This window comes from Trematomus bernacchii, unplaced genomic scaffold, assembly GCF_902827165.1.
Source record: "Trematomus bernacchii unplaced genomic scaffold, fTreBer1.1, whole genome shotgun sequence".
Classification (NCBI taxonomy): Eukaryota; Metazoa; Chordata; class Actinopteri; order Perciformes; family Nototheniidae; genus Trematomus; species Trematomus bernacchii.
Window position 1 is genome coordinate 558,495 of NW_022987732.1, and position 23,230 is coordinate 581,724.

Genomic DNA, 23,230 nt, shown 5'->3' on the forward strand with positions numbered 1-23,230 from the left:
TCTTCATCTTTCTACTGTTCCTCCTCCTCGCTCTCTTCTGTCTGTCTCTGTCTCTGTGTCTTATGCATGTAAGTGTCAAACAATTCCACTAACACATCTGCCACACAGACACTTTAAGTAGGTCTTTTCTTACATGCACGTGCTGTACTGCTGAGTTTCATACAGTCTGATCTGGAAACTGATCTGAGTGCATGTTTCCAGTCAAGCAAAAACTAGTTTATGTGTATGACTAGTTTACTTGGATGAGATCAACTATACTTATGAAAGAATAACGTGAGACACATATCCTTTAATAGAGAAAACAATTGGTTTGAACATTGCAATCACATGAACTTAAATACAACTTTAAGCCTCCTTACTTTAAGTCATGATCATGTCTACCTTTTATTCACTGTAAATGAGTTGCTTTTTTATTTACTTATTGTATGAATGCACTTGTTGTATATTATCTTTTTACATTATCAGAACATCCTCGGCAGGTTCCTGGCAAGTTCTTATCTAATCCTTAACTCAAGCAGTCTAAAACTGAAACCTGACGATAAGCATGACCAGGTTTGCTCTGTGATTTTAATGTGTAGTCATCTCTCTTACAGTCACCCCTGTACTCTGTCTCAGTGGCGCCGAGAGCCCCTCCACAACCCTTAGGCCCCGTTTCACATTCTGACAGGAGATCACGTGTGGTTGTGGCTTCGTTTCTGTGAAGAAGTGACGAAGATGTTGAGAAGATAAGATGATGGTGGAAGTGCCAAGGTGAAAAAAATCCACATCACATACTTTAGGCTGCACCACAGTCTCCTGTTACAAAGTACAAACACTTGCTTACAGTATGCATACATGGGCATTCTTCCTCATCCACACTCTTGCTCATGTATCCACTGTGCAAAGAGTAGTGAGTCAAACTGGCCAGGAAAACATGCTGGCTTGCAAACTGCAAATATAGACCGGATGCATAAGTATTTTGTTGTATACTGCATTTGACATACTCAGTATTAAGACATACTTAATCTTTCTCTGGCAGACTAAAATGGGTATTGAAACTCGTAGTCAGTTTATGATTCAGTTTAAGATGTCAAGTCAACGCCCCATCTACTAAAGCTGAGATTGCAGGTTGTCCTCCTTACCTGTCTTGGCTGTTAAATAATAAAAAGAGAGCACTTCATGAGTTCAGCCCATTATAAACTTCTGCAGCAGCACTTTAATTGTTTGGTTTATTTTGAGGCGGATATTCCCATATTTTTTGTTTGTATCTTTATGGTTAAAGGTCCCATGTCATGCTTGTCTGGTTATTACCCGTCCCCTTGTGTGTTATGTAGCTTGTTATGCATGTAAACGGTCTGCAGAGTCACAAACCCTCAAAGTACACCCTGTAGCGAGTAAAACTCTAACACAGAAAAGACCTGTCTTTGCTGCCCCAGAACTACTCACTGGAGATTTCTCTTTTTCCATTGTTTTCTTCTTGGGTATAGTGATGTATTTCGGGTATAGTGACGCGGAGCCGTTACGTTTGGACCAATTTGCGGACTTCCTCACACACACACACTCGGCGGGACGTTGTGAGGCTCGCTGCTGCGAAGAGCGGGACACTGTGAGCTGGCTCACTGGTGTGGGGTCGGCGAGACAGCGAGACACCGCGGAACTCAGCCTGGGCACACACACAAACTCCCAGCCAGGCTGCGGGTGTGTGTGTGTTTCAGGCTGGGTTTCGCTGTGTCTCGCTGTCTCGCAGACGGCCACTGGGCTCACAGGGAGGGGGGGGGGGCAGGAGCTCCAACAAGCCGTTTAGGACAGAGAGTGAATACACATACTATACAGAGATGCTGTATGAGAAACCAATGTGAGTTTGGATAATTGAACAATATACATTTATTTTATTATACCTCAACAATGGAATTATGATCAGTAGAAATGGCCATGACATGGGACCTTTAAGTCGTTTTGAGTAAAAGCGTCAGCTAAATGAAATGTAATGTAACATCAATCATCAGCTGTACTCTCTAATAGAGGCAAAACATCCCCCAAAATAAAACATGTGAAAACAAGTAAATTCAGACAAATCGTATGAGAAAAATCATGTTTGTCAGTAAACATATTTCATCATTTTGAAGCATGTGAACTCGTTCAAGTGGAAACCCAAAATACACCCGAAGCCTTGCATAAGATGTCCCCTTCCAAAAACAAAGAGACACTTAGAAAATAAAGTGTTAGCAGAAGGCCTTTACAGAAATGCAGATAAATAGCTCATCATAACACAAACAGTTCTCACACTTACAAAGTAAAAACTGTAAAATCAGGAATTTACCAATCACTCATCACTCTGTGAATTGACTGTAATATTTAATCTAATCCGGGCAATTCAAGCCACAGTGGACAGATAATCATCTACTCTATCACACGCAGAAAATGTCACACACACTATGCATTTATGAGTAATTCAATATGTTACATGTCACTCCAAACATTTACACAGTTATTTCTTGAAATGTGAATTTCCTCATGCGATTAGATGACTAAGCCCCTCTTTGCCTCACCATTCAACTGGTATTGTTGATACATTCTCTCCTTTATCATCAGGCTGGTAGATTCATGTAATTTATTGGAAAACTTCAGCAACAGGAGGGATACGAGTGAAATGAGTGATGCATGATATTTGACTGAAGAGGGCGAGAGTCAAAGACAGGTATAAAAGAAGAGAGGAAGGGAGATTGTTTTCAGCCTAAAATAGAGGTTTTTGGTGAAACGAGAGAGATGGTGCGTGTGGAAAAAAGAAGAGGCTGACGGAGGTCTTGTTTTTGTGCACGGAGCCAAGGGTCGTAGCAAAAAGACTGAGACAGGTTGACATATATCAAAAACATCATTGAAATGTTAAGCTCTCAGAATGAGTCATTTGACATTTGTTGAACAATCCCCTGACACACTTCTGGTCCCCTGCTCAGTCTCACACTCAGAGGGTCTCTGCTCACATCTTCTCTCGCCTCCTCATCCACGGTAAGTAAAAACTGTAAGAAGAGACATTTTAAACCATAGCTGTAAGTCAAACCTGGGGTGAAAACTTCCCTTAAATCACTCGCAGTAGGATGTAAAGTGTTTTTATTGGTGGTAAGAAGATTTGTCTTTTAATACTATATTGTATCTTATTGGTAAAGTGTATATACTGCATTGTGTAGCTTCACTGCCAGACTTTCTGTTTATTGTGATGTAAAAATCTCCAGTGTTGGAAGAAGTACTTAGTGTAAAAATACTCAGATACAAGTAAAAGTCCTGCTATCAGGTAAAAGTACAAAAGTATTAGCATTAAAATGTACTAAAAGTGCCAAATGTAAAAGTACTGGACCATTTGAGAATCATATATAGTAAATAATTGAGTTGTATTTGTTAATACATTCATGTTTTCATCACTTTTGAAGCTGGTAAAGGTGGGGTTCATCTTAATGATACGTTATTATATAAATGAACTGTAGGATAGCTAGCTAATTTTAATACAAATAATGATCCAAGTTTTTGTGATAACACGTGTCTTTGATAATAATATATCATAATGTATTGGTTCAATTTTTTGTATTATTATTATTCCTAATCTGCAAAGTAGCTCAAGCTGTAAAGTAAAAAGTAGCAATAAGTAAAAATACTAAGTGAAGTAAAAGTATCTAAAATGTGTACTTAAGTACTGTACTTGACTAAATATACTTAGTTACATTTCACCACACTAGGAATGTGTTCTTTCACTCAATGCCTGTTGAATATATTTACATCTATCTCCTTCGCCTCTCTTTTTTCTTCTTCTTCCCAGATGCAGCCACTTTGTTATTTCTCTCTCCTGTGCACTCTCTCTTCCCTCTCCTCTGTGTTGTCTCTAAACTGCTCTGACAGACACTATGCCTGGCCAGCGAACACACCTACGTTATGCTGCGACAAATGCGCGCCAGGTACAAAAATCATAATTTCTCCTTTACACATTTCAAAGTTTAGATGCAAACAGATAATAACCTTCAAGTCGTGTGTGTATTCCAGGTCAGCGTATGGTTAAGCGTTCAGAAGTCAATTGTGTACATCAGTGTGGACCCTGCATGGAGAAACTGTACAGGGATACCTACAATGAGAAGATGAGCTGTGAAATTTGTGGATTTTGCAATAAACGTGAGTATTTTCACAGCTTTTCTGTTGGATGTGTGAGGCCTGAATTGTGTGAAAATGCTACTAATGGCGCATTTCCACTACACGGTCGGCCTCGGCCACACTCGGTACGGCTCGGTACGGCTTGGCCGCGTTGGGCCTTAACAGGGCCGACTCACTTCATGCTGCGCTCCCATTACAGTTTAGGAACTGGGGTAGTTACTATAGTAACGCAGTGTAGGCGGAGCCGTGACGTCATCTTCAATGAGAAATCCAGAAACACAACACAGCCGTTAGCTGTGAGCACTCAGAGCTCACAGCTCCATATATATGTTCAGAAACTAGACAAAAGTTAAACAAGTACACACCACAGACTGCCTGTGTCATGGTGAATACAGTCGCTGCTTTATTTATGTCTGTATAGGCCGTTGTTGTGAGTGTGGACGGTCGGGGCATATACTGCGTTAGCTTAGCCAATCTCCATCTAGAAAAAACACGAATTTTAAAAGGTTTTTCGCCTGCCGTCTGTCTGCAGACTTGACAAAGCATTAATTCATGGTTTTTACTAACCGGTATCAGTATGTTGTTACTTCGGCATCATTTTGAAACGTGTATTACAATTAAATCACGGTCAAATATGTCCATCTTGTTGTAGTTCTAGCCCTCTTGCCAGCGCTCCTCTCTCTAGTTTAGCATACTCAGCCCGACTCAGCCCTGTTTGTTGGCCCCGATAGAACCACAATTTTCTAGGGCCAGAAAAGAGGGGAAAAAGTGGCCCCGCGCCGTGCCGCGCCGGAACGAGGCCTAGTGGAAGCACAACCAAAAAAGGGGACGGCACGACACGGCACGCTTAAAGCGAGCTACGCGCTGCAATGGAAATGCGCCATTAGAGACACAGAAACAGCATCAGTGACAGCATGATTTCATAATGGTTCATATGATGTCATATATTAGTTTAAAGGGGTCCTATTATGCTTTCTGTGGTTCCCCTTTCCTGTAGTGTGTTATATGGTGCATGTAAATGGTCTGCAAAGTCTAGCATCCCAAAGTTTGTTTCCTTCCCCAACATAGTGACTTCACTAGGTAACACTCCACTTCTGTAGGCTAGCGCTCCTACACATTGTACGTGATGGGCTAAGGGGCGAGACATCTCTAAGCGGTTGTCCAATCACAACAGAGCCGGCCAGCTAACCAATCAGAGCAGACTGGGCTCTGGTTTCAGACAGAGGGTGAAAAGAGGTGCTGCAGCACAGGCAGTATGAGAGAAATAAAGAGCTGTTTGAACATTAAAGCATGGAGACATGTCACAGCAGAGACACTACATACAAACCTGAAATTAGCAGAATAGGGCCCCTTTAACACAGCTCACAGAGACTGATTCTTGCACATACAGGAGATTTAAACCCTCATTGTTCAACAGTTTCCACCCTGATAATGCATGTATGAAAGCCCAAGAAACAGAAAATAAACATGTTACTTGATTATAAGACTGGATCATTAACATATACAGGTTAAGAAGAGTGTAGTCATCTTGAAGATGAAACAGAAACATTGATGTTTTGATTAGAAGTGATTCATCAATACTCTAGAAATACTATCTGCTACCCCCTCCCTCTGGGTAACATTTTGGTTCTCATTTAGTTGGAAGTGAGTGATTAATCATTTGTCTGGAGTCAGGTCCAGGCTTGTTACTCAACTTTATTTTTAAAGACAACATGCTTGTTACTCAACTCTGTCTTCGTCATGATTTCAGAGAAGTTTGCCCAAAGAGACTCAACGGGTCACAGATGGGAGGGGATTTCCCATCGTGTGTCATGGTGGGAGACAGTCAGAGAGAGAATAGGTGGGGTCTGAGAAACCCTCCGTCAAAAGGGAGGTTATTAGGGTGGGATTCTGCAGCATTAAAGAGGCCCGTTATGTTTTAGGGGGAATTTCCCTTTCCTGTAGAGTGTTGTAGGTTTCAGTGCATGCAAATGGTCTGCAAAGACTACAATCCCTGTGTTCGCTCCAGAGGGAGTTTCTCTCCCTGAAACGCCTCCATTGGACTCCTTTGTTTACTTCCATAACATAGTGATATCACTCTAGTGCAGGGGTGTCAAACTCAAATACACAGTGGGCCAAAATAAAAAAATGGGTACTAGTCGAGGGCCGGACTGGTTCAATGTTTATTGCAAAACTTAATTAATTAACTCATTGCACATATTAAACCTGGAACTAACAAAGCGTAAATTATTGCCTATAAAAACAACATTAAACATTAAATAATCAGTTGCATTCATTTCTTATGGCTCTATCTGCAGAGTCATTTCTTATGATTACATTTTTCCACAGGCCAACAACAGCTTCAAAAAAACAATTTCCCTCAAAGAAAAAACCAAACATGCCCTGTTGTCTCAAGAGAAAAAGTGCAGAAGGAAACATCCAAAAAATTATCCTGCGGGCCGAAATTAAATCCACCAAGGGCCTGATTTGGCCCCGGGGCCTTGAGTTTGACACATGTGCTCTATTGGCTAGCGCTCCAACAAATTGTACATGATTGGCTTAGGGACCGACCAGCTAACCAAACAGAGCAGACTGGGCTCTGGTTTCAGACAGAGGGTGAAAAGAGGTGCTGCAGCACAGGCAGTATGAGAACAATAAAGAGCTTTTTGAACATTAAAGCATGGAAACATGTCCCAGTAGAAGAACAATATACAAATTTGAACCTGGACATTAGCATAATAGGGCCCCTTTAACAACACCATTAGCAGCACGTGCTACCATTACCATTTTTTTGGTCAATGGTCAATTGATTAATTCATAAACATTCATGTGTCGATATAATATGTAATATAATACTGCAAATCTGCACCAAAATGTAAGTCATCACAAGTACAGACAGGAAGAGTTTCAAAAATGAAAGACCATCATCTTGACAGTGGGGAAAAAAGACCGAAATGTGGTAAACATCGGAAAGAGACTCAGACACTGAAGTCTCTGCTAAAGAGGAGCAAACACAGCCTGTTGTGCTTGTTCTTAAATGTCACTGTGAACACAGAGGGGAAAACACAAGTCTGTGATTTTGACTTTCACGTCTGCACCTAAACGTTCTCACATAATGTAAGGGTAAGCCTGTTTGGATTCAATGTGTACAGTGCAGCTGTCAACAAACCTTTTACACTGCGGGTTTAAAGGTGGGTGTTGAAATGTCACATAATATGCCAATTAACGGCTATGGAAACTAATTCATGTGGAAATGATTTAACCCACACAAAAACCTCATGCACTGAAGTTGCAATACAACAGTGATGATACTTCAATACACTTTGGTCTTCATTGGATTATTGTTTGCAAGGATTTGGGTGTGCAAAAAGGAATCATGCCACATATTAACTCTTAAATGATAGATGTTTACTTCAGTAGAGTATAAGGTCGTACTCTCCTGAGGCTTTCCGGACGATTTCTTTTTTTAATTGTCTGTAAATTATTCAGTTTTAAGAGTAAACATCTTTGCTTTGTATCTGTAGCAACTCTTACGCTTTATACTTCATTCTGTGTATTTCTGTTTGATTCATATCCAAGATAAACACGTGTTGGAATAATGGCTATTTGAAGTCCTGTTGAAATGTACTACTTTTGAGTCGATATATACAGCCTTATGGGACACAAGCAAAATGAATATTACCATACCTTGTCAGTTTATGATAATCTAGTTTAAATATGACATTTAAATCGTGTTTGTGAAGTCATTTTATTGCCAGTTTTGGGAACAGAGGAGTATGACTGTGTGTGACAAGAATACATTGAAGATAATTCATGTAAAATATGTCTGATACTGAAGTTCAGTGAAATGTAACCACTCCCATCTGCAGTTCTCTCTGAGCAATAACCCTAAATGACACAAAATGTAATTATGGTTGTGTTTGTTGTAGTTTAATGACTATGTTGGACTGGTAAGTGTTTTGTAATGACTACAGGGACCCATACTATTGCTATTTGTGAGCTCATATCGAAGTATGCTCGTAAAAAAAAACATTTAGTACGAGGGTTAAATGTGCAATCAAAGTGAAATGCTGCTTCACTGAGTAATAACAGTTGTGTCTTACTTTACAAATATGCATCAAAAGTGAGAATAAAAACCGTCCTGTGACTGAAACCTAGAATCTTAACTCGCCGTGCCCAGAGTGTGACTCATTCCTCATTGTCTGATTCATGTCATGTTGTACAGGCAACCTTAGTGCATTTGGTTCATCACTTACACACTGTTTGTAGTTATAGTAAATAAACCATGATACTATTCTCTGCATCTTCTTATAGCAAACATGGCGTATGATTCAAACTGCAACTCCACTCACAACGCAGTGTGCCGATGTAACGCCGGCTACATGTACAAAGATGCATCCCGCAAACAGTGTGTGCCGATACCACCAACCGACACCAAACCTACACCTGCTCCACCCACTACAGGTGAGCCTATAGAAGACAACCGTTTTCCAGTCCGTTCACATGCACAGGAATGCACCATTCTTGCAGAAAAAGACACATATTTTCATAAAAGAAACATAAATAACATTTAATTTGTTGCTCAATTGAATTCGACATATATTACGGAATAGAGCAGGATGAAAGCTTACAAAGGAATCCACTAAATTAACAGAAATAACATATCTGGTTCAGGACCTGATGCAGTCTGATGTTAATGGTAATACGTTTGCTGATAATTCGTGAAAAAAGGGAAGAGAAAACATTTTGCTATTTCACTTTTTAACTGTGCTTTCAATCACATGACACACATCTAGCCCTGCGTATCACTGTAGCTTCTGGGTGGTACAGACTGTAGCCCGAGTGGGAATACACAACACATTACATACACAATACATACTGTAAGCATTTTTGTAGATTATTTTAGCAATCTGAAGTTAAGAACGCATTATTTAATTAAGTTCAGTGACATTGCACTCCTTGTGACTCAATTACAATGTCTTTATTTACAACATTTGCATCTACTTACATCTGTATTCATCTTTATCCAAACCCTGCACCTTAATTGTTTTCTGTTATGTATATTTGAATAGAAAACGAATGCACTTAATTACTCTTTGCGCTTTCTGGTTGGATGCAAACTGCATTTCGTTGTGCAATGACGACAAAGTCTAATCTATTTTTAGAGAGAACAAGTTATTGACAGCTGATAACCAAACATGTAGGAATACAAGATTTTTGTTTTGTGCAAATGTTATTATACTGCATTAAAGGGAGAATTCTGCACATTTGATGTGGATATCCAATTAGTGTTGATGAACAAACTCCTCATGCAATGCTTCGACTTCATTTACCATGAACACTGATTGGACATCCACACTAAAAGCACTTCTTCACAGTGTGTTCTTCTTCTTATTATATTCTTTAAAAAATATATAGGTGTTTTTTCTCTTTTGAGTCACTCGGCCAATACACAAAATAGTAGATATCAAAGTGGATAAAGACTTCTTTCTTACATGTTTTGACTTTATTTAGCTACTCTTTAAATATGTTTCAGTTTCCGTGGCGTTAGTTCACGCACGCACGCACGCACGCACACACACACTGGGTGACAGGAGTTAATGATAAACCGATTTGTGTATTTACATATCGGGACTTCCTGATCAGATAAAATAAAGGAGTGAGCTCACGATCTAATCTGAACCATGAAAAGTGAAATGTTTCCAATGAACTCTGTCTCCCTGCAGTCCTGAAACCTGGCCTCACTACAGCCTGGCCGCCTGCTCCACAACTCAGAGGTAAAGTTCTGTCTGTGCCAATCAAAACAAGGAAATAACTGAACTCTCTCCAGTGTATTTCAATCTATAAATGTCTCTCTCACAAGTTCTTACAGATACCGTGTGGTTCCTGGTGATTATTGCCCTCCTGTGTGCAGGACTTGCAATCGTTTTTGTCGCAAACATAAAGCCCTTTCTGCGCTGGATCAAATCCATGAATGGTTAGTCATTAATATAATGAAGCAGATAACCCTGAACCAGTATACAAACAAAGAGAGTGCACCGAGAGTATCATTTTATGTTGTGCACATATTCGTTTTAAAATTAAAGTGGCTATTACCTCATATTTTTACCTGAATACTTAAGATATCTTCCCTCTTTCTGTTGTTGCTCAGGCTACTTTTTGGCTAAAGAGCCTGCGCCGGTAACGGCATGCTCCGAGGACGAAGGAGTGTCCACGCCTATCCAGGAAGTGGTCGGGAAATGTGAATGTGTATGAGTGAAAGAAGAGCTCCAGAATATGAACATTTACTGCAAAACATCTCTTTGGACATTAAGGGCAAACAGGGGCAAACGTCCCTCGACCTACGCTAGAAATGGAAGAACAGATTTCAAGACTGCTGCTGTTTTCCGGGCAAACTTGACTGTCTGACATCTGTGACGTTAAGATGATAAATAGGATAGGAGAACTTCAAATACCAAAAGTGACGCTGTAACTGTTGTGCATGGGTTAGAAACTGTGCCGGTGGTATGTACTATGGTACATTTATAGATGTAAATATAAACAGACTTTTAAAATTTTTCAAATGTGAATGTTTTGATTTCTTTGTATTTCTACTCAGCTTTCTTTATTCTGAATAAAGTTTTATTGTAACCAAATCGAGTAATATTCACGCAACAATATCCGGGTCTGACACTTTTAAAGAGAGCAGAGTGAAGAGTATTTACTGTACATGACATTTTAAATGATAACTTACACAGGAGATCCCCTCCAGCTGTTCTTCCCAAAGTTCAAGTTTCTGGTGTGCTTGGACCACAAGCTGCAGATAACAATGTCTCTGCTGCATGGCACTGGGATCCCTTCACAGTTTGCCAAAGGCTCCACATTCATCTGTTCTGTAGTTACTTAAAAAAATTAAAAAAAGAAGTCTGGATGCCAGCGGTCGTAAACCACCAACGTAAATCGTCTGGGATATTTAGGACGCATCATAGCGACTCCTCTTTGGACACATGGCATTCTTTTCCTTGCTCCTGGGAGGGAAAGAAAATGCTGTCAGCCTCTCCGCTCCTCTCCTCCTCAGAGAGATGGATGCTGGGAGAGGATGTGGGGTGAAACACAGGACAGCCTCTCTCCTCTTCCTCTTCTTTCTCGCTGGTCACTCTCTCGGCCGTCTTCCCACATTGGACCATCGTTGGACCGACTTGTCCTGTAAACTGATTGAGGAGGCCGAAGATAACCGTCCCTGGATTATAGACGTGGACTGGAACTAAAGAGTATAAAAACAAACAAATAGTGGACGTTGTCATTTACCCGAAGTAGTTTAAAGAACACACATTCATAACAGGAACACAGCTGCATCTTTCGCTTGTTTTATTTTCTTAATGACTCCACAAAGTGAGTAATGTATTTCCCATGGATGTTTTAGTTTCACTCATCAGTACCCTGATTGGCTGCAGAGAGGCCGGCCGGCGGCTGCTTGGCACTGAATGAGTCTCTGGGGGGCGGATGAGTCGATTCCTGCGGCTTGTGAGAAGCATCTCGTCCTCCCTGAAGAAAAACATGTCTGTCAGTGTGAGGCATGCAAACCAGAAGGGATGCTATTTATGTGGAAACATGCACGAATGAAACGTGGAAACTTACCTCACTGCATAACTTTGCAATAGCTGGAAAACAATAGAAAACACATGAATACAAAGTCAGTTTTTCACACATGAAGAAGCCAATGACACATTTCTAATCAGTTGTTTCTTAAAGATGACAAAGACTGTTGTATTGTTTTTGAGGTATAACAATGGTTTCCAAAGGCTTACATGCAGCACAGGCATAATGAGAAACATAAAGCACTCTTTGAACATTAAAGGTGGGGTAGGTAAGTTTGAGAAACCGGCTCGAGATACACTTTTTGTTATATTCCATGGAATGCTCTTAACATCCCGATAGCAATGAATATCTTAAGTGCTTTGACAAAAAATCCATAAAAAAATGTCATCTGTGGAAGCCGTAGTACTGTAAAAAGCATGACCAATCATCTGAGCCGGCCCGACTAAAATAACTGGATGGCCTACCTGCCTGTCAGCCTTCCATCTGTGCACAAACTTATCTCGTGCCCTCATTGGTCATGTGCGCGTTCGTGTGTGTTGGAGGAGGGGCTCTGTAAGGAAGTGGCAGATTTTCTCCGGTTGTGTATTTTCAAATTCTAGCGATCTCGAGCTGGTTTCTCCAAAATTACCTACCCTACCTTTAAAGGGGCCCTAATTTGCAAATGTTCACCATGTATGTAGTGTCTCTACTGTGACATGTCTCCATGCTTTAATGTTCAAAAAGCTCTTTATTTTTCTCATACTGCCTGTGCTGCAGCACCTCTTTCCACCCTCTGTCTGAAACCAGAGCCCAGTCTGCTCTGATTGGTTAGCTGGCCGGCTCTGTTGTGATTGGTCAACCGCTTAGAGATGTCCCGCCCCTTAGCCTATCACGCACAATGTGTCGGAGCGGCAGCGAATAGAAACTTGTGTTTCATAGTGATGTCATTATGTTACAGAAGTAAAAAACAAAGGAGTCTTGAGGTGTTTCGGGCAGGGTAGCCTTTAGATTTAAGTCTTTGCAGACCATTGACATGCACACAAACCTATACAACTCACTGCAGGAAAGAGGAACCCTAGAAAAGCATAATAGGACCTCTTTAAAGGCTTTCAACAGGATTGGGGGGTTACTTTCAAAATGTATACTGTTAATAATGAATGACTACCTGTACAAAATGTAACCTAATGTTAGTATTGAAAGATAAAAGTAATGTAACCTGATTACTACATCTACTATCTTTTTATTGTATCCTAATTATTACATATTCCCGTTACATGGAATCCGTTACTTCCCATTCCTGGCTTTCAGAAAACAGTTTCTATTGTTTCCCCAGAGGTGATGTCATCATAAGGTTAAGGGTTTGATTGGTTAATGAGCAGCAACTGAACCTGTCCAGGATGTCCAGTACACACAGACCATCGTACCTCGCTTGAAACACGATTCCTCTGCGTTTTCATCTCTGTTTGAGTGAAAGAAGAACAGGATCAAAAGGGCCAAACATCCCAGAGCCACCGGACACAAAATGGCCTCCAGCCGAACGCTCTTCCCGCCTGAGAGAAATCAAAACAAGAGTTAAAGTCCATTTCAGAATAATATATATGATGTGTTTTATAATGATTGATCATTAAAGTGTTCTCAAAGCTGGTAAAGGTGCAGCTAGTTTGAATGACTTTGTATACTGCAGGGTAGCTTGTGGATTTACTCCAGGTGGAACTAAAGTCTGATTTAACACTTGATTATATTTCACATCATTCATCCACATCTGTGAAGTAACTAAAGGTATTAAGTACATGTAGTGGAGTAAAAGTACATCTGAATTGAAGTGGAGTAGAAGTACAAAGTAGCAGAATATGGAAATACTCAAGTAAAGTACAAGTATCTCAAAATGTTACTTAAGAACAGTACTTGAGTAAATCTACTTACAGTAGTTGCTTTAAACCACTGCTGTCCGACCAACATTTCCATCACTACAGACATGCTTTAGAGCAGGGGTGTCAAACTCAAATACACAGTGGGCCAAAATAAAAAAATGTGTACTAGTCGAGGGCCGGACTGGTTCAATGTTTATTGCAGAACTTATTGAAATTAACTCATTGCACATATTAAACCTGGAACTAACAAAGCTTAAATGATTGCCTATAAAAACAACATTAAACATTAAATAATCAGTTGCATTCATTTCTTATGGCTCTATCTTATGATTACATTTTCCCACAGGCCAACAACAGCTTCAAAAAAACTATTTCCCTCAAAGAACAAACCAAACATGCCCTGTTGTCTCAAGAGAAAAAGTGCAGAAGGAAACATCCATTAAACTCAGTGTGCTGCTCTGTGATGCTAGTTCAAGCCAGATACTTGGCATCTCATCTTGGGTGCAAGTTCATCAATGTTTGGGGTCAGGCTCTGAGCTGAGGAGACCCTCAGGATTGAGTGAAGGTGTGCGTGCCTGATTTGGCCCCCGGGCCTTGAGTTTGACACATTTGCTTTAGAATATAGATCAAACATTGTGCCTCACAACATTATAAATACATTGAAAACAGCCTCCAAATAATGTTCTCACTCTCACCTATATGTGGGTCATTTCCTGCTGGTGGTTCTGGCGTCGGGCGGCAGCTGTGTGAGAAAAAGGTGAAGTGTTACATCTTAAAAATGTGACCTTAAGAGCAAGAACTGACTGCGATATCTGTAAGGTTCATAACAAATGCTCAAATACACTTAATGTAATACTCTGTGACTTTGAGAGGACTAAAGTGATCGAGATGTAGGGGGACTGTGGCTGCGAGGGAGTGCGGTCGTCTTTAAAACCAGAAGGTTGGAGGCTCGATCCCATACCGCGCAGTCAACATGTCGATGTACAGGTACATCTCAATACATTAGAATATTGTGGAAAAGTGTATTCATTTCAGCAATTCTATTTAAAAAAGTTAAACTATGGGGTATTGTCAAGAGGAAGATGAGAGACACAAGACCCAACAGTGCAGACGAGCTGAAGCAGTAATTTGTGCAAAAGGAGCAGAAACATGAACACACTTTTCAGAAGGCCGACATTTCTGTATTTAAAATCCTTTTTTTATTGGTCTTACAGTATATGTAATATCAGCTGTAAGCCGTAATCATCAAGATTAAAACCAATAAACACTTCAAATAATTATCTTTCTGTGAAATCTATATAGTAGGCTATATGAGTTTCAACTTTAAAAAAATAGAAATACTGAAATCAATCAACTTTTCCACAACAATCTAATTTATGGAGATGTACCTGTATCCTTGGGTAACTTGGTGCTCCCGGTGTGTGTGTGTGTGTGTGTGTGTGTGTGTGTGTGTGTGTGTGTGTGTGTGTGTGTGTGTGTGTGTGTGTGTGTGTGTGTGTGCGTGCGTGCGTGCGTGCGTGCGTGCGTGCGGCGTGCGTGCGTGCGGCGTGCGTGCGTGCGGCGTGCGGCGTGCGTGTGTGTGGGTGTGTGACTGTGGGTGAATGTTAGCTTCCCTACAGAAAGTGGTGCTGCTCTGCATGAATGAGGTGTGAATGGGTGAATGACTGATAGTATGTAAAGCGCTTTGAGGGGTCGAAAAGACTGGATAAAACGCTATACAGTATAAGAACAGTCCATTACCATTTAGATATGTGGTGTCAACCGTCTGTGATGAAGAGGAGCATTCAGTGTAATAAGACACTTAGCACGTGTTTAGGGAATGTTGAGAGACGCGTTATTTAATAATAAAGATGGCCATCTGTTATATTGTAGTTATTAAAGTGAACTATGGTAAACATTTAGCAATTTCATTGAATTGTTTAATGTGGGTTGAATGTGAAAGTATGTACAGCCTGTCTTATGGCTTTCTTTTTGGTTTGTTTTCTATTTGTATGTACAGTTGTAACATCAAGGGTGTCAGAGGAATTTAAAGTTGTTTTAATCCAAAACTCTCTCTCAGGAAATGGACGACTTACTTGGGTAATGTGCAGGGTTTTGTGGAAGTGCTGCTTCGTCCCGGGGAAGCTGAGGAAGTCGTCTGTTTATCTGGTTCTGAAAAAGCAGTAGAAAAACATCACAGCTTTACTTTCGGATTTAAGAGGACAGACTGTTTACGGGGTTAACGCTCTGACCGTGAACTTCATGGTTCATTGTCCACAGAAATAACCTTCGTTGCATGTTTTCAAATATCTCTCTCTTCCTTCATTTCCTGTCATCTCTCTGCTGTCAAACAACAATGAAGGCTGAAGTACAAGGAAGTAACACATACATTTCACAAATGATTATCTACAGAGTTTCTGTTCCTGTGAAGAGCTGTTAGTTCCCAGGTTGACTGCAAAGCATTGTTCACATATATTTAATCGTTTTTTAACCGTTTCATATCATTTTCCAACTTTCTCTTCATTTATTTCTTATTTTTAACGGTATTTAGGAGTAGTAAAGTTCACAGTTGTCATACCATGCACTATGTTGTGTGTCATTTTATTTATGTTTTTATACCTCATATTCTTCTAGTGAATATTCATTGTTTTATTATAACTTTTTACCATTGTTTAACATGTTCATGGTTCTATATAGGGGCCTTGTTTTTTTATTAAATGAGTATATGTTTGACTATATTAATACATGCATAGTAGAACTACTAGTAATAATGGGGTATTTTGCACGGTGGCATCACTTTTCTAAATATATGATATGAGTATTCCTTCTGTACGGTTCACCTCCCTTATAGTGGAGCTCATATGAGAGACTTCCTATCACTTATTATCAGAGGTGGGAAGTAACTAAGTAGATTTACCGTTGAGGTACTTGTACTTTACTTGAGTACTTGTACTTTACTTTTACTCCACTACATGTATTTAATACCTTTAGTTACTTCACAGATGTGGATGAATGATGTGAAATATAATCAAGTGTTAAATCAGACTTTAGTTCCACCTGGAGTAAATTCACAAGCTACCCTGCAGTATACAAAGTCATTCAGACTAGCTGCACCTTTACCAGCTTTGAGAACACTTTCATGATCAATCATTATAAAACATATCATATATATTATTCTGAAATGGACCAATCTGCACAATGACTACTTTTACTGTCGCTACTTTAAGTATGTTTTGATGATAATACTCTTCTACTTTTACTTGAGTAACATTTTGAATGCAAGACTTTTACAGTAACAGAGTATTCCTACACTCTGGTACTTCTACTTTTACTCAAGTACAAGATCTTAGTACTTCTACTTTTACTCAAGTACAAGATCTGAGTACTTCTACTTTTACTCAAGTACAAGATCTGAGTACTTCTACTTTTACTCAAGTACAAGATCTGAGTACTTCTACTTTTACTCAAGTACAAGATCTGAGTACTTCTACTTTTACTCAAGTGCAAGATCTGAGTACTTCTACTTTTACTCAAGTACAAGATCTGAGTACTTCTACTTTTACTCAAGTACTTCTCCCACCTCTGCTTATTATCACTGTCACAAAGTACAGTATTTCTCTCTCTCTTACAGTCAGGGCGGTATATTTCGATTATCATGACGCCCCCTGGTGGTAGAGTCTGTTATGACGGTTTAGAAGTCTGCAGTTGTTTACCTGTTGTTGTTTACATGTTGTTGTTTACAAATCAAATCAAATCAGGTTTTATTTATATAGCACATTTAAAAGCGATTTTTGGTCGAGCCAAAGTGCTGTACATGTAATAAAAACACATTACTACAAATCACAATAAACGACAATAAATTACAACAGATATATCTTAAAAACAAAATAAAAATAAAACACACGGAAAAGTCAGGAGTCATGCTCCGCTCTAACTAGAAAGCCAGAGAGAAGAAGTGTGTTTTTAGTTTAGATTTAAAAACCCCTAGGGTCTGGGCCGACCTCACATGGAGGGGCAGAGTGTTCCAGAGCCTCGGGCCAGCTGCTGCGAAGGCTCGGTGCCCTCGGGTTTTTAGCCTGGTCTTGGGCACTACCAGCAGCAGCTGGTCAGCAGACCTTAAAGCTCTGGCTGGGGTGTAGCGCTGGAGCAGTTCAGCTATATAGGCCGGAGCCAGCCCATTTAGTGCTTTAAAAACAAATAAAAGGATTTTAAAATCAATTCTGAACCGAACTGGAAGCCAGTGTAGTGAGGCCAGAATTGGGGTGATGTGGTCGCGCTTTTTGTGGCCAGTCAGCAAACGTGCAGCCGCGTTTTGGACTAGCTGTAAGCGTTTAATTGAGGCCTGGTCCATACCCACATACAGAGCGTTACAATAGTCCAGTCTCGAGGTTACAAAGGCGTTAATAACCCTTTCTAAGTCATTAAAAGATAAATACGACTTGGTTTTGGCCAATAGTCTTATTTAAAAAAAGCAGGATTTTACTACGGTGCTGACCTACTTGTCGAATTTAAAAATGCTAGTGAAGGTCACTCCAAGGTTCATGACCGAGGGGAGGATGTTTTTTTTGATAGAGCCCAGAATATCAACCGGAGAGGCTGGAGGTTGCGGTTACCTGTTGTTGTTTCCTGTATCTTTTCACAGTCTCTGCATTTTCTTGACTTGGTGAGTTGGTGAGAGCATCTGAAGCCTTCCTCACAGACACACCTCATGTCGGACGAGCGGCTACAGTTCTGAACCACCTTCAGATGTGACTCTAGGGGAGTGGGGAAATGGAGGTGATTTTAGGGGGTTTTAATCACTGATATTAATGCAGTTCTGTTCTCATTCCTTTAAGGGTAAATGTAACTGAAAAAATGATAATAATGCTAATAATATTTGCTAAAAATACTGATAATAATAATGTTAATAATAATAATACAAAACAACTTGAAAAATAGGGGGAAAAAGTATGCTTTTAATGCTGATAATAATAATAATGCTAATAATAATAACAATAATATAACAAATAATATGCTAATAATAATTATAATAATAGTACATAACAATTATAATAACAACAAACCTAAAAAACTAAGAAAATAGGAAAAAATAAATATTTAAAACATAAATCACAATAAAAGATCATTTTAATATAAATACAGAAAATATATAAACATATATAATAATAATCCTAATCCTAATAATGACAAAAATATAAGATAAAATGTCATCAAAGAGATGAATACATTCTCCGTTTATTATTAAAGTTCAAAGCTCGTCTTGGCAGCATCATCACTATCGTTGGTGTAGATAACTCGTGTTTCTTTACCTGCGCTGCAGTCTCTGTTGCAGGCGAGGCAGGTTTGTTCACAGTTGAGCTCAGATGTGTAAAATCCTGCAGGACACGACACACACTCTGCACACGACCTCTGATACTCACCTGAGGGAGGAGAGAGAGAGAGAGAGAGAGAGAGAGAGAGAGAGAGAGAGAGAGAGAGAGAGAGAGAGAGAGAGAGAGAGAGAGAGAGAGAGAGAGAGAGAGAGAGAGAGAGAGAGAAGATAATGACAACAACCGGATGAGGTCTCTCGCCCCGAGCGCAGAATAATAAAGGATGTGGTCTCACACAGAGAGAGAGCGTCACTTTCATCGAGACAAACAGAAACATGTTGAAGAAAACCAGAGGTGGGAGGTACATTTAAAACACTGTACTTTATACTTCACCTCTACTATATTCTGTAAACCCATATTTTACTTTTTACACAACTTTCTATTCCACTACAGTTATTGAATTAACAGCTTGAGTGACTTGATACTTTACAGATTCAGATTATAGGCTATGCAACATAAATTAACAAATTATTTAACACATAATTCAAAGTAAAGATATCCATCCACAGTATAAGTTATTTATATAGTAATAATAATAATAATAATAATACATTACATTTATATAGCGTTTTTCCTGGTGCTCAAAGCGCTTTACAAGCAAGTTAAGAAGACACACAATTAGTATTAACCGTATTATTAATATTAGCATTAGTACAAATTAGCTCCATGTACATTAATGCATCAATAATCATAATCCAGTACTTTGACATATGACTCTGAAATTGGTCATTACACTTACTTTTTGTACTTTAAGTATATTAAATGGCATTACTTCTGTACTTTTACTTATGCAAGATTTCGAATGCAGTTTTTATACAATGACATGTTGCTCCTTTACTCAGGTAAGACTTGAGATCTACTTCCGCCGGGACAGGGACAAATCGATACAGCATCTGTGCTTCGTCGTAATTTCCAGGTTAAAACCATTGCTGATTAAATCTTTAGAAACAGTGAGTCAAATCTAAATGACAAACAGATCGAAGAGACAAATAGAAGTTGCTGACAGCAGATTTCATCCTACCTGCAGGACACTTTTTACACCTTCTCCCTTCTGAAAGCTCGCAATGGCTCGCATCGTTCTGTGTACACATTCACATGAAATCAATTAGATACAGAGCTTCTAAACTCCAGCAAAGTCATACATGTTGTTGCACTTTACAGTAAGTGAGAGGCAAAACAAGGCTTTATTTCCTGTGTGACTCTCTACAGATATGTGGGTTGATTTACTGAAGACTTTGTTACCAGCGGAGAGGAGAGCACCAGCTGTGCAGAAAACATCCAGAAGATCACCAAACATTGCACAAGTCCCATCCTGTAGAGAGAGGGGAGAACATGTTGAAATAAATGGTAGATATCAAGTGGTTAGGTCATAAACAAATTAAAGCAGACATCAGTAGACTATCATATTTTAATAAAGAGGCAAGCACATGCTAAAGAAATATTATACAAAAATCAGAATCAGAATCAGAATACCTTTATTAGTCCCTTTTAAAAGTAAAAGAAAACATACTTTCCAAAATGACAAATCCTGTAACAGTTCTTAGGATTTAGCAGCCAGGTATATATTACACAGTTATTAATGGCATATGTATATAATTTATATATTGCACATATAGCACATATTGCACATAGTATGATGGTATTTAACTGCAGCAAGTTACACAATTTACAAGATACAAAATGCAAAAAAACACACCTTGTAACGGTTCTAAGGATTAGCAGCCAGTTATAAATTACACAGTTATTAATGGCATTATGTCTATAATTTATATATTGCACATATAGCACATATTGCACATAGTATGATGGTATTTAACTGCAGCAAGTCACACAATTTACAAGATACAAAATGCAAAAAAACACACCTTGTAACGGTTCTAAGGATTAGCAGCCAGTTATAAATTACACAGTTATTAACGGCATATATATATATATGTAGCAGTGTTTTAAGAAAGTGCACTTTTTGTAAAGTTTAGTGCACCAACAAATACATTCAGAACTAAGCTGTGACTTTAATATAAGGTGGAAATGTAAAAGATTTTACCTTCAATATTGAGCGTGTTTTGTTCTCCTCCTGTGGTTTTGTTAACTTCCTCAAGGTGTGACTCTCTTTGCGTTTTTCTGTAACTGTACCTCTCACTCTACCCATCCTCTGTGTCACCGTTTCCTTGATCTCTGCTCAGCTCTCTCTCACGCACTCTGACGTTTCTGCATCAAAGCCTCATCTCTTTCCATGCAGACTGTGAGACCTGACGGAGGACGAATCAAAGAGACGATCTCTGCGCAACAACATGATCGAAGAGCAGATCACGTTATTTCTCTCCCGATTTGATTTCACAGAATAGCTTAATCACCACATTACTGTTAGACTGTTGAAGGAGCTAACAAAGTTTCCCTTACCTTAATAAGTGGAATCTTACTTTGCCTTGTTCACAGAAAATAAAAAACACTTCTTTGTGATATCCAAGTAGAGTCAGTTATGGGTTAAGTATTAGGATCCAACACGTGATTGCAAAAACACTTGGTTAAAAGTAAAAGTCCTGCATTCAAATCTTATTTTAACACAATTGTTGACAGATAATGTTCAACTTTAAAGTAAAAGTACTCGTCCTGTGGTAGAAGTGGCCCTGTTACAGATTGATCTGTTTTCATCTACTTTAAAAGGTTCTAGTAGTTTCCAAAGTAGGGATCAAAGAGATAAGATCTAGGGGATCATGAGATGTTTAATAAGAGAGGAAAAAAATAAATAGAGGTTATTTAAAAGAAACATTTTGGCAGGGTATTTAACCCTATTGTCTTCGTTTCGCCCCTTACTTTGGTGTTCGCGGTCAAATTTGACTGGTCCTGTTTTAACTGCTATTACATTAACACAAAAACCATTAATCATCACCACATTTCCTTTAACACCCTTTCAAACTGTAAATGTTGTATCAGACTACTGGTATACAAGAAAAACTGTAGTAAATATACAAAGAATAGACACTGAACATGTATTGCGTGGGCCAGGTGTGATTCATGTGGGGGGATTGGCACATAAGAGCGGGAAATGTGTCAAATTGTTGTGTGTGTGTGTGTGTGTGTGTGTGTGTGTGTGTGTTTTATCTGATCCGGATGGTTACTAATTCCTTTTCTTTATGGCGGTCATTTTTGACCGGGAACACCATGGGTGTTACAAAGTTGACTAAATCATCCAAAATTCAATGAAAGAGGTGATCAGCAATGTTATATGTTCAAATGTCTACTGTGAAGGATATCATGAAGCCTTAATGCAATCGAATGTAAAACAAAAAAGTTATGATTGATGAAAGTAGTAAATCGGTCAGATTTGACCCGAAGACAACAGGAGGGTTAATGTGTTAATAATTGCACCTATTTGGGGCATTATTATTTGGAAGATAAATCATACCTCTTCCCTCGAGCTGTGAGGGAATCATTGAGAAATATGTCGCCGCCAGACGTTTTACATTGTGAATAACCTTCATAATAAGACGTTAAAGCAAGATTTAAAGCCATTTGTTGTAGTAGTACTTTAAAGGTGGGGTAGGTAATTCACTTCAGAAACACTTTTTGTTATATTCCATGGAATGCTCTTAACATCCCGATAGCAATGAATAAACTAAATGCTTTGACAATAAATACATAAAAAAATGTCATCTGTGGAAGCCGTGGTACTGTAAAAAGCACGACCAATCATCTGAGCCGGCCCGGCTAAAATAACTGGATGGCCTACCTGCCTGTCAGCCTTCCATCTGTGCACAAACTTACCTCGTGCCCTCATTGGTCATGTGCGCGTTCGTGTGTGTTGGAGGAGGGGCTCTGTAAGGAAGTCTGAAGGAAGAGGCAGATTTTTTCCGGCTGCGTACTTTCAAATTCTAGCGCACTCGAGCTGGTTTCTCCATTCTTACCTACCCTACCTTTCAGTGAAGTACACGCTTTACAATCGCTCTTTGCCAAATGTCCTCGGACCAAAACATTTGGCAAAATGTGACAAACCTGACAAAAAGTGACCTGCTGATCGCGGCCTAAAACATATTTAAAAACAGCAACATGTCTTTCCAAACCAGTGTCCTCGTTTGTTCTGGTAAGAGATGGTGATGTTGTTAAATGCTGTGAGCATAGCAAACACAATACCATTCACCTCCATTGGTTTCTTTGTAATTTCGGTACACAGACCCTTTAATGAAAAGCAGACGGACATGTTGTGTTAAAAAAAATCACACGAGATCGTGTTGCTCAGTTGCATCTTTTATTGTTTCAGTCTCTCTCGACACGTTACATACTGTAGCTCTGCAGTGAAGCCTTTTAGCCTAAATTACTGTCTGGATGTTTAAAGCTGCTTCGTCACACATCTGGAGCACCTCA

At 39.3% G+C, this 23,230-nt stretch overlaps 2 protein-coding genes across 3 annotated transcripts; one reads left to right on the forward strand and one right to left on the reverse strand.

The window, feature by feature from the left end:
- The first annotated feature begins 1,901 nt into the window (after positions 1–1,901).
- LOC117494783 (CD27 antigen-like) lies at positions 1,902–10,727 on the forward strand. 2 transcript variants are annotated; one of them, XM_034145745.1, is made up of 7 exons: positions 1,902–2,985; positions 3,788–3,923; positions 4,009–4,134; positions 8,407–8,556; positions 9,819–9,869; positions 9,956–10,069; positions 10,244–10,727. In XM_034145745.1, the coding sequence occupies exons 2-7, from the start codon at positions 3,788–3,790 to the stop codon at positions 10,345–10,347; spliced, it is 681 nt and encodes a 226-aa protein (XP_034001636.1). In that variant the 5' UTR covers positions 1,902–2,985; the 3' UTR covers positions 10,348–10,727. The 2 variants fall into 2 exon arrangements, with proteins under 2 accessions (XP_034001636.1, XP_034001635.1); XM_034145744.1 differs by lacking the exon at positions 1,902–2,985 and having other exon boundaries at positions 3,633–3,923.
- Positions 8,645–21,019, reverse strand: si:dkey-260g12.1. The gene is made up of 11 exons (XM_034145743.1): positions 20,913–21,019; positions 20,111–20,180; positions 19,890–19,947; positions 18,809–18,919; positions 18,113–18,253; positions 15,596–15,671; positions 14,216–14,262; positions 13,074–13,199; positions 11,710–11,732; positions 11,511–11,616; positions 8,645–11,335 (listed from the first exon to the last, which is right to left on the reverse strand). Exons 2-11 carry the CDS (start codon positions 20,177–20,179, stop codon positions 11,055–11,057), a joined length of 1,038 nt encoding a protein of 345 aa, XP_034001634.1. The 5' UTR covers position 20,180; positions 20,913–21,019; the 3' UTR covers positions 8,645–11,054.
- Between the last annotated feature and the right edge of the window lie 2,211 nt (positions 21,020–23,230).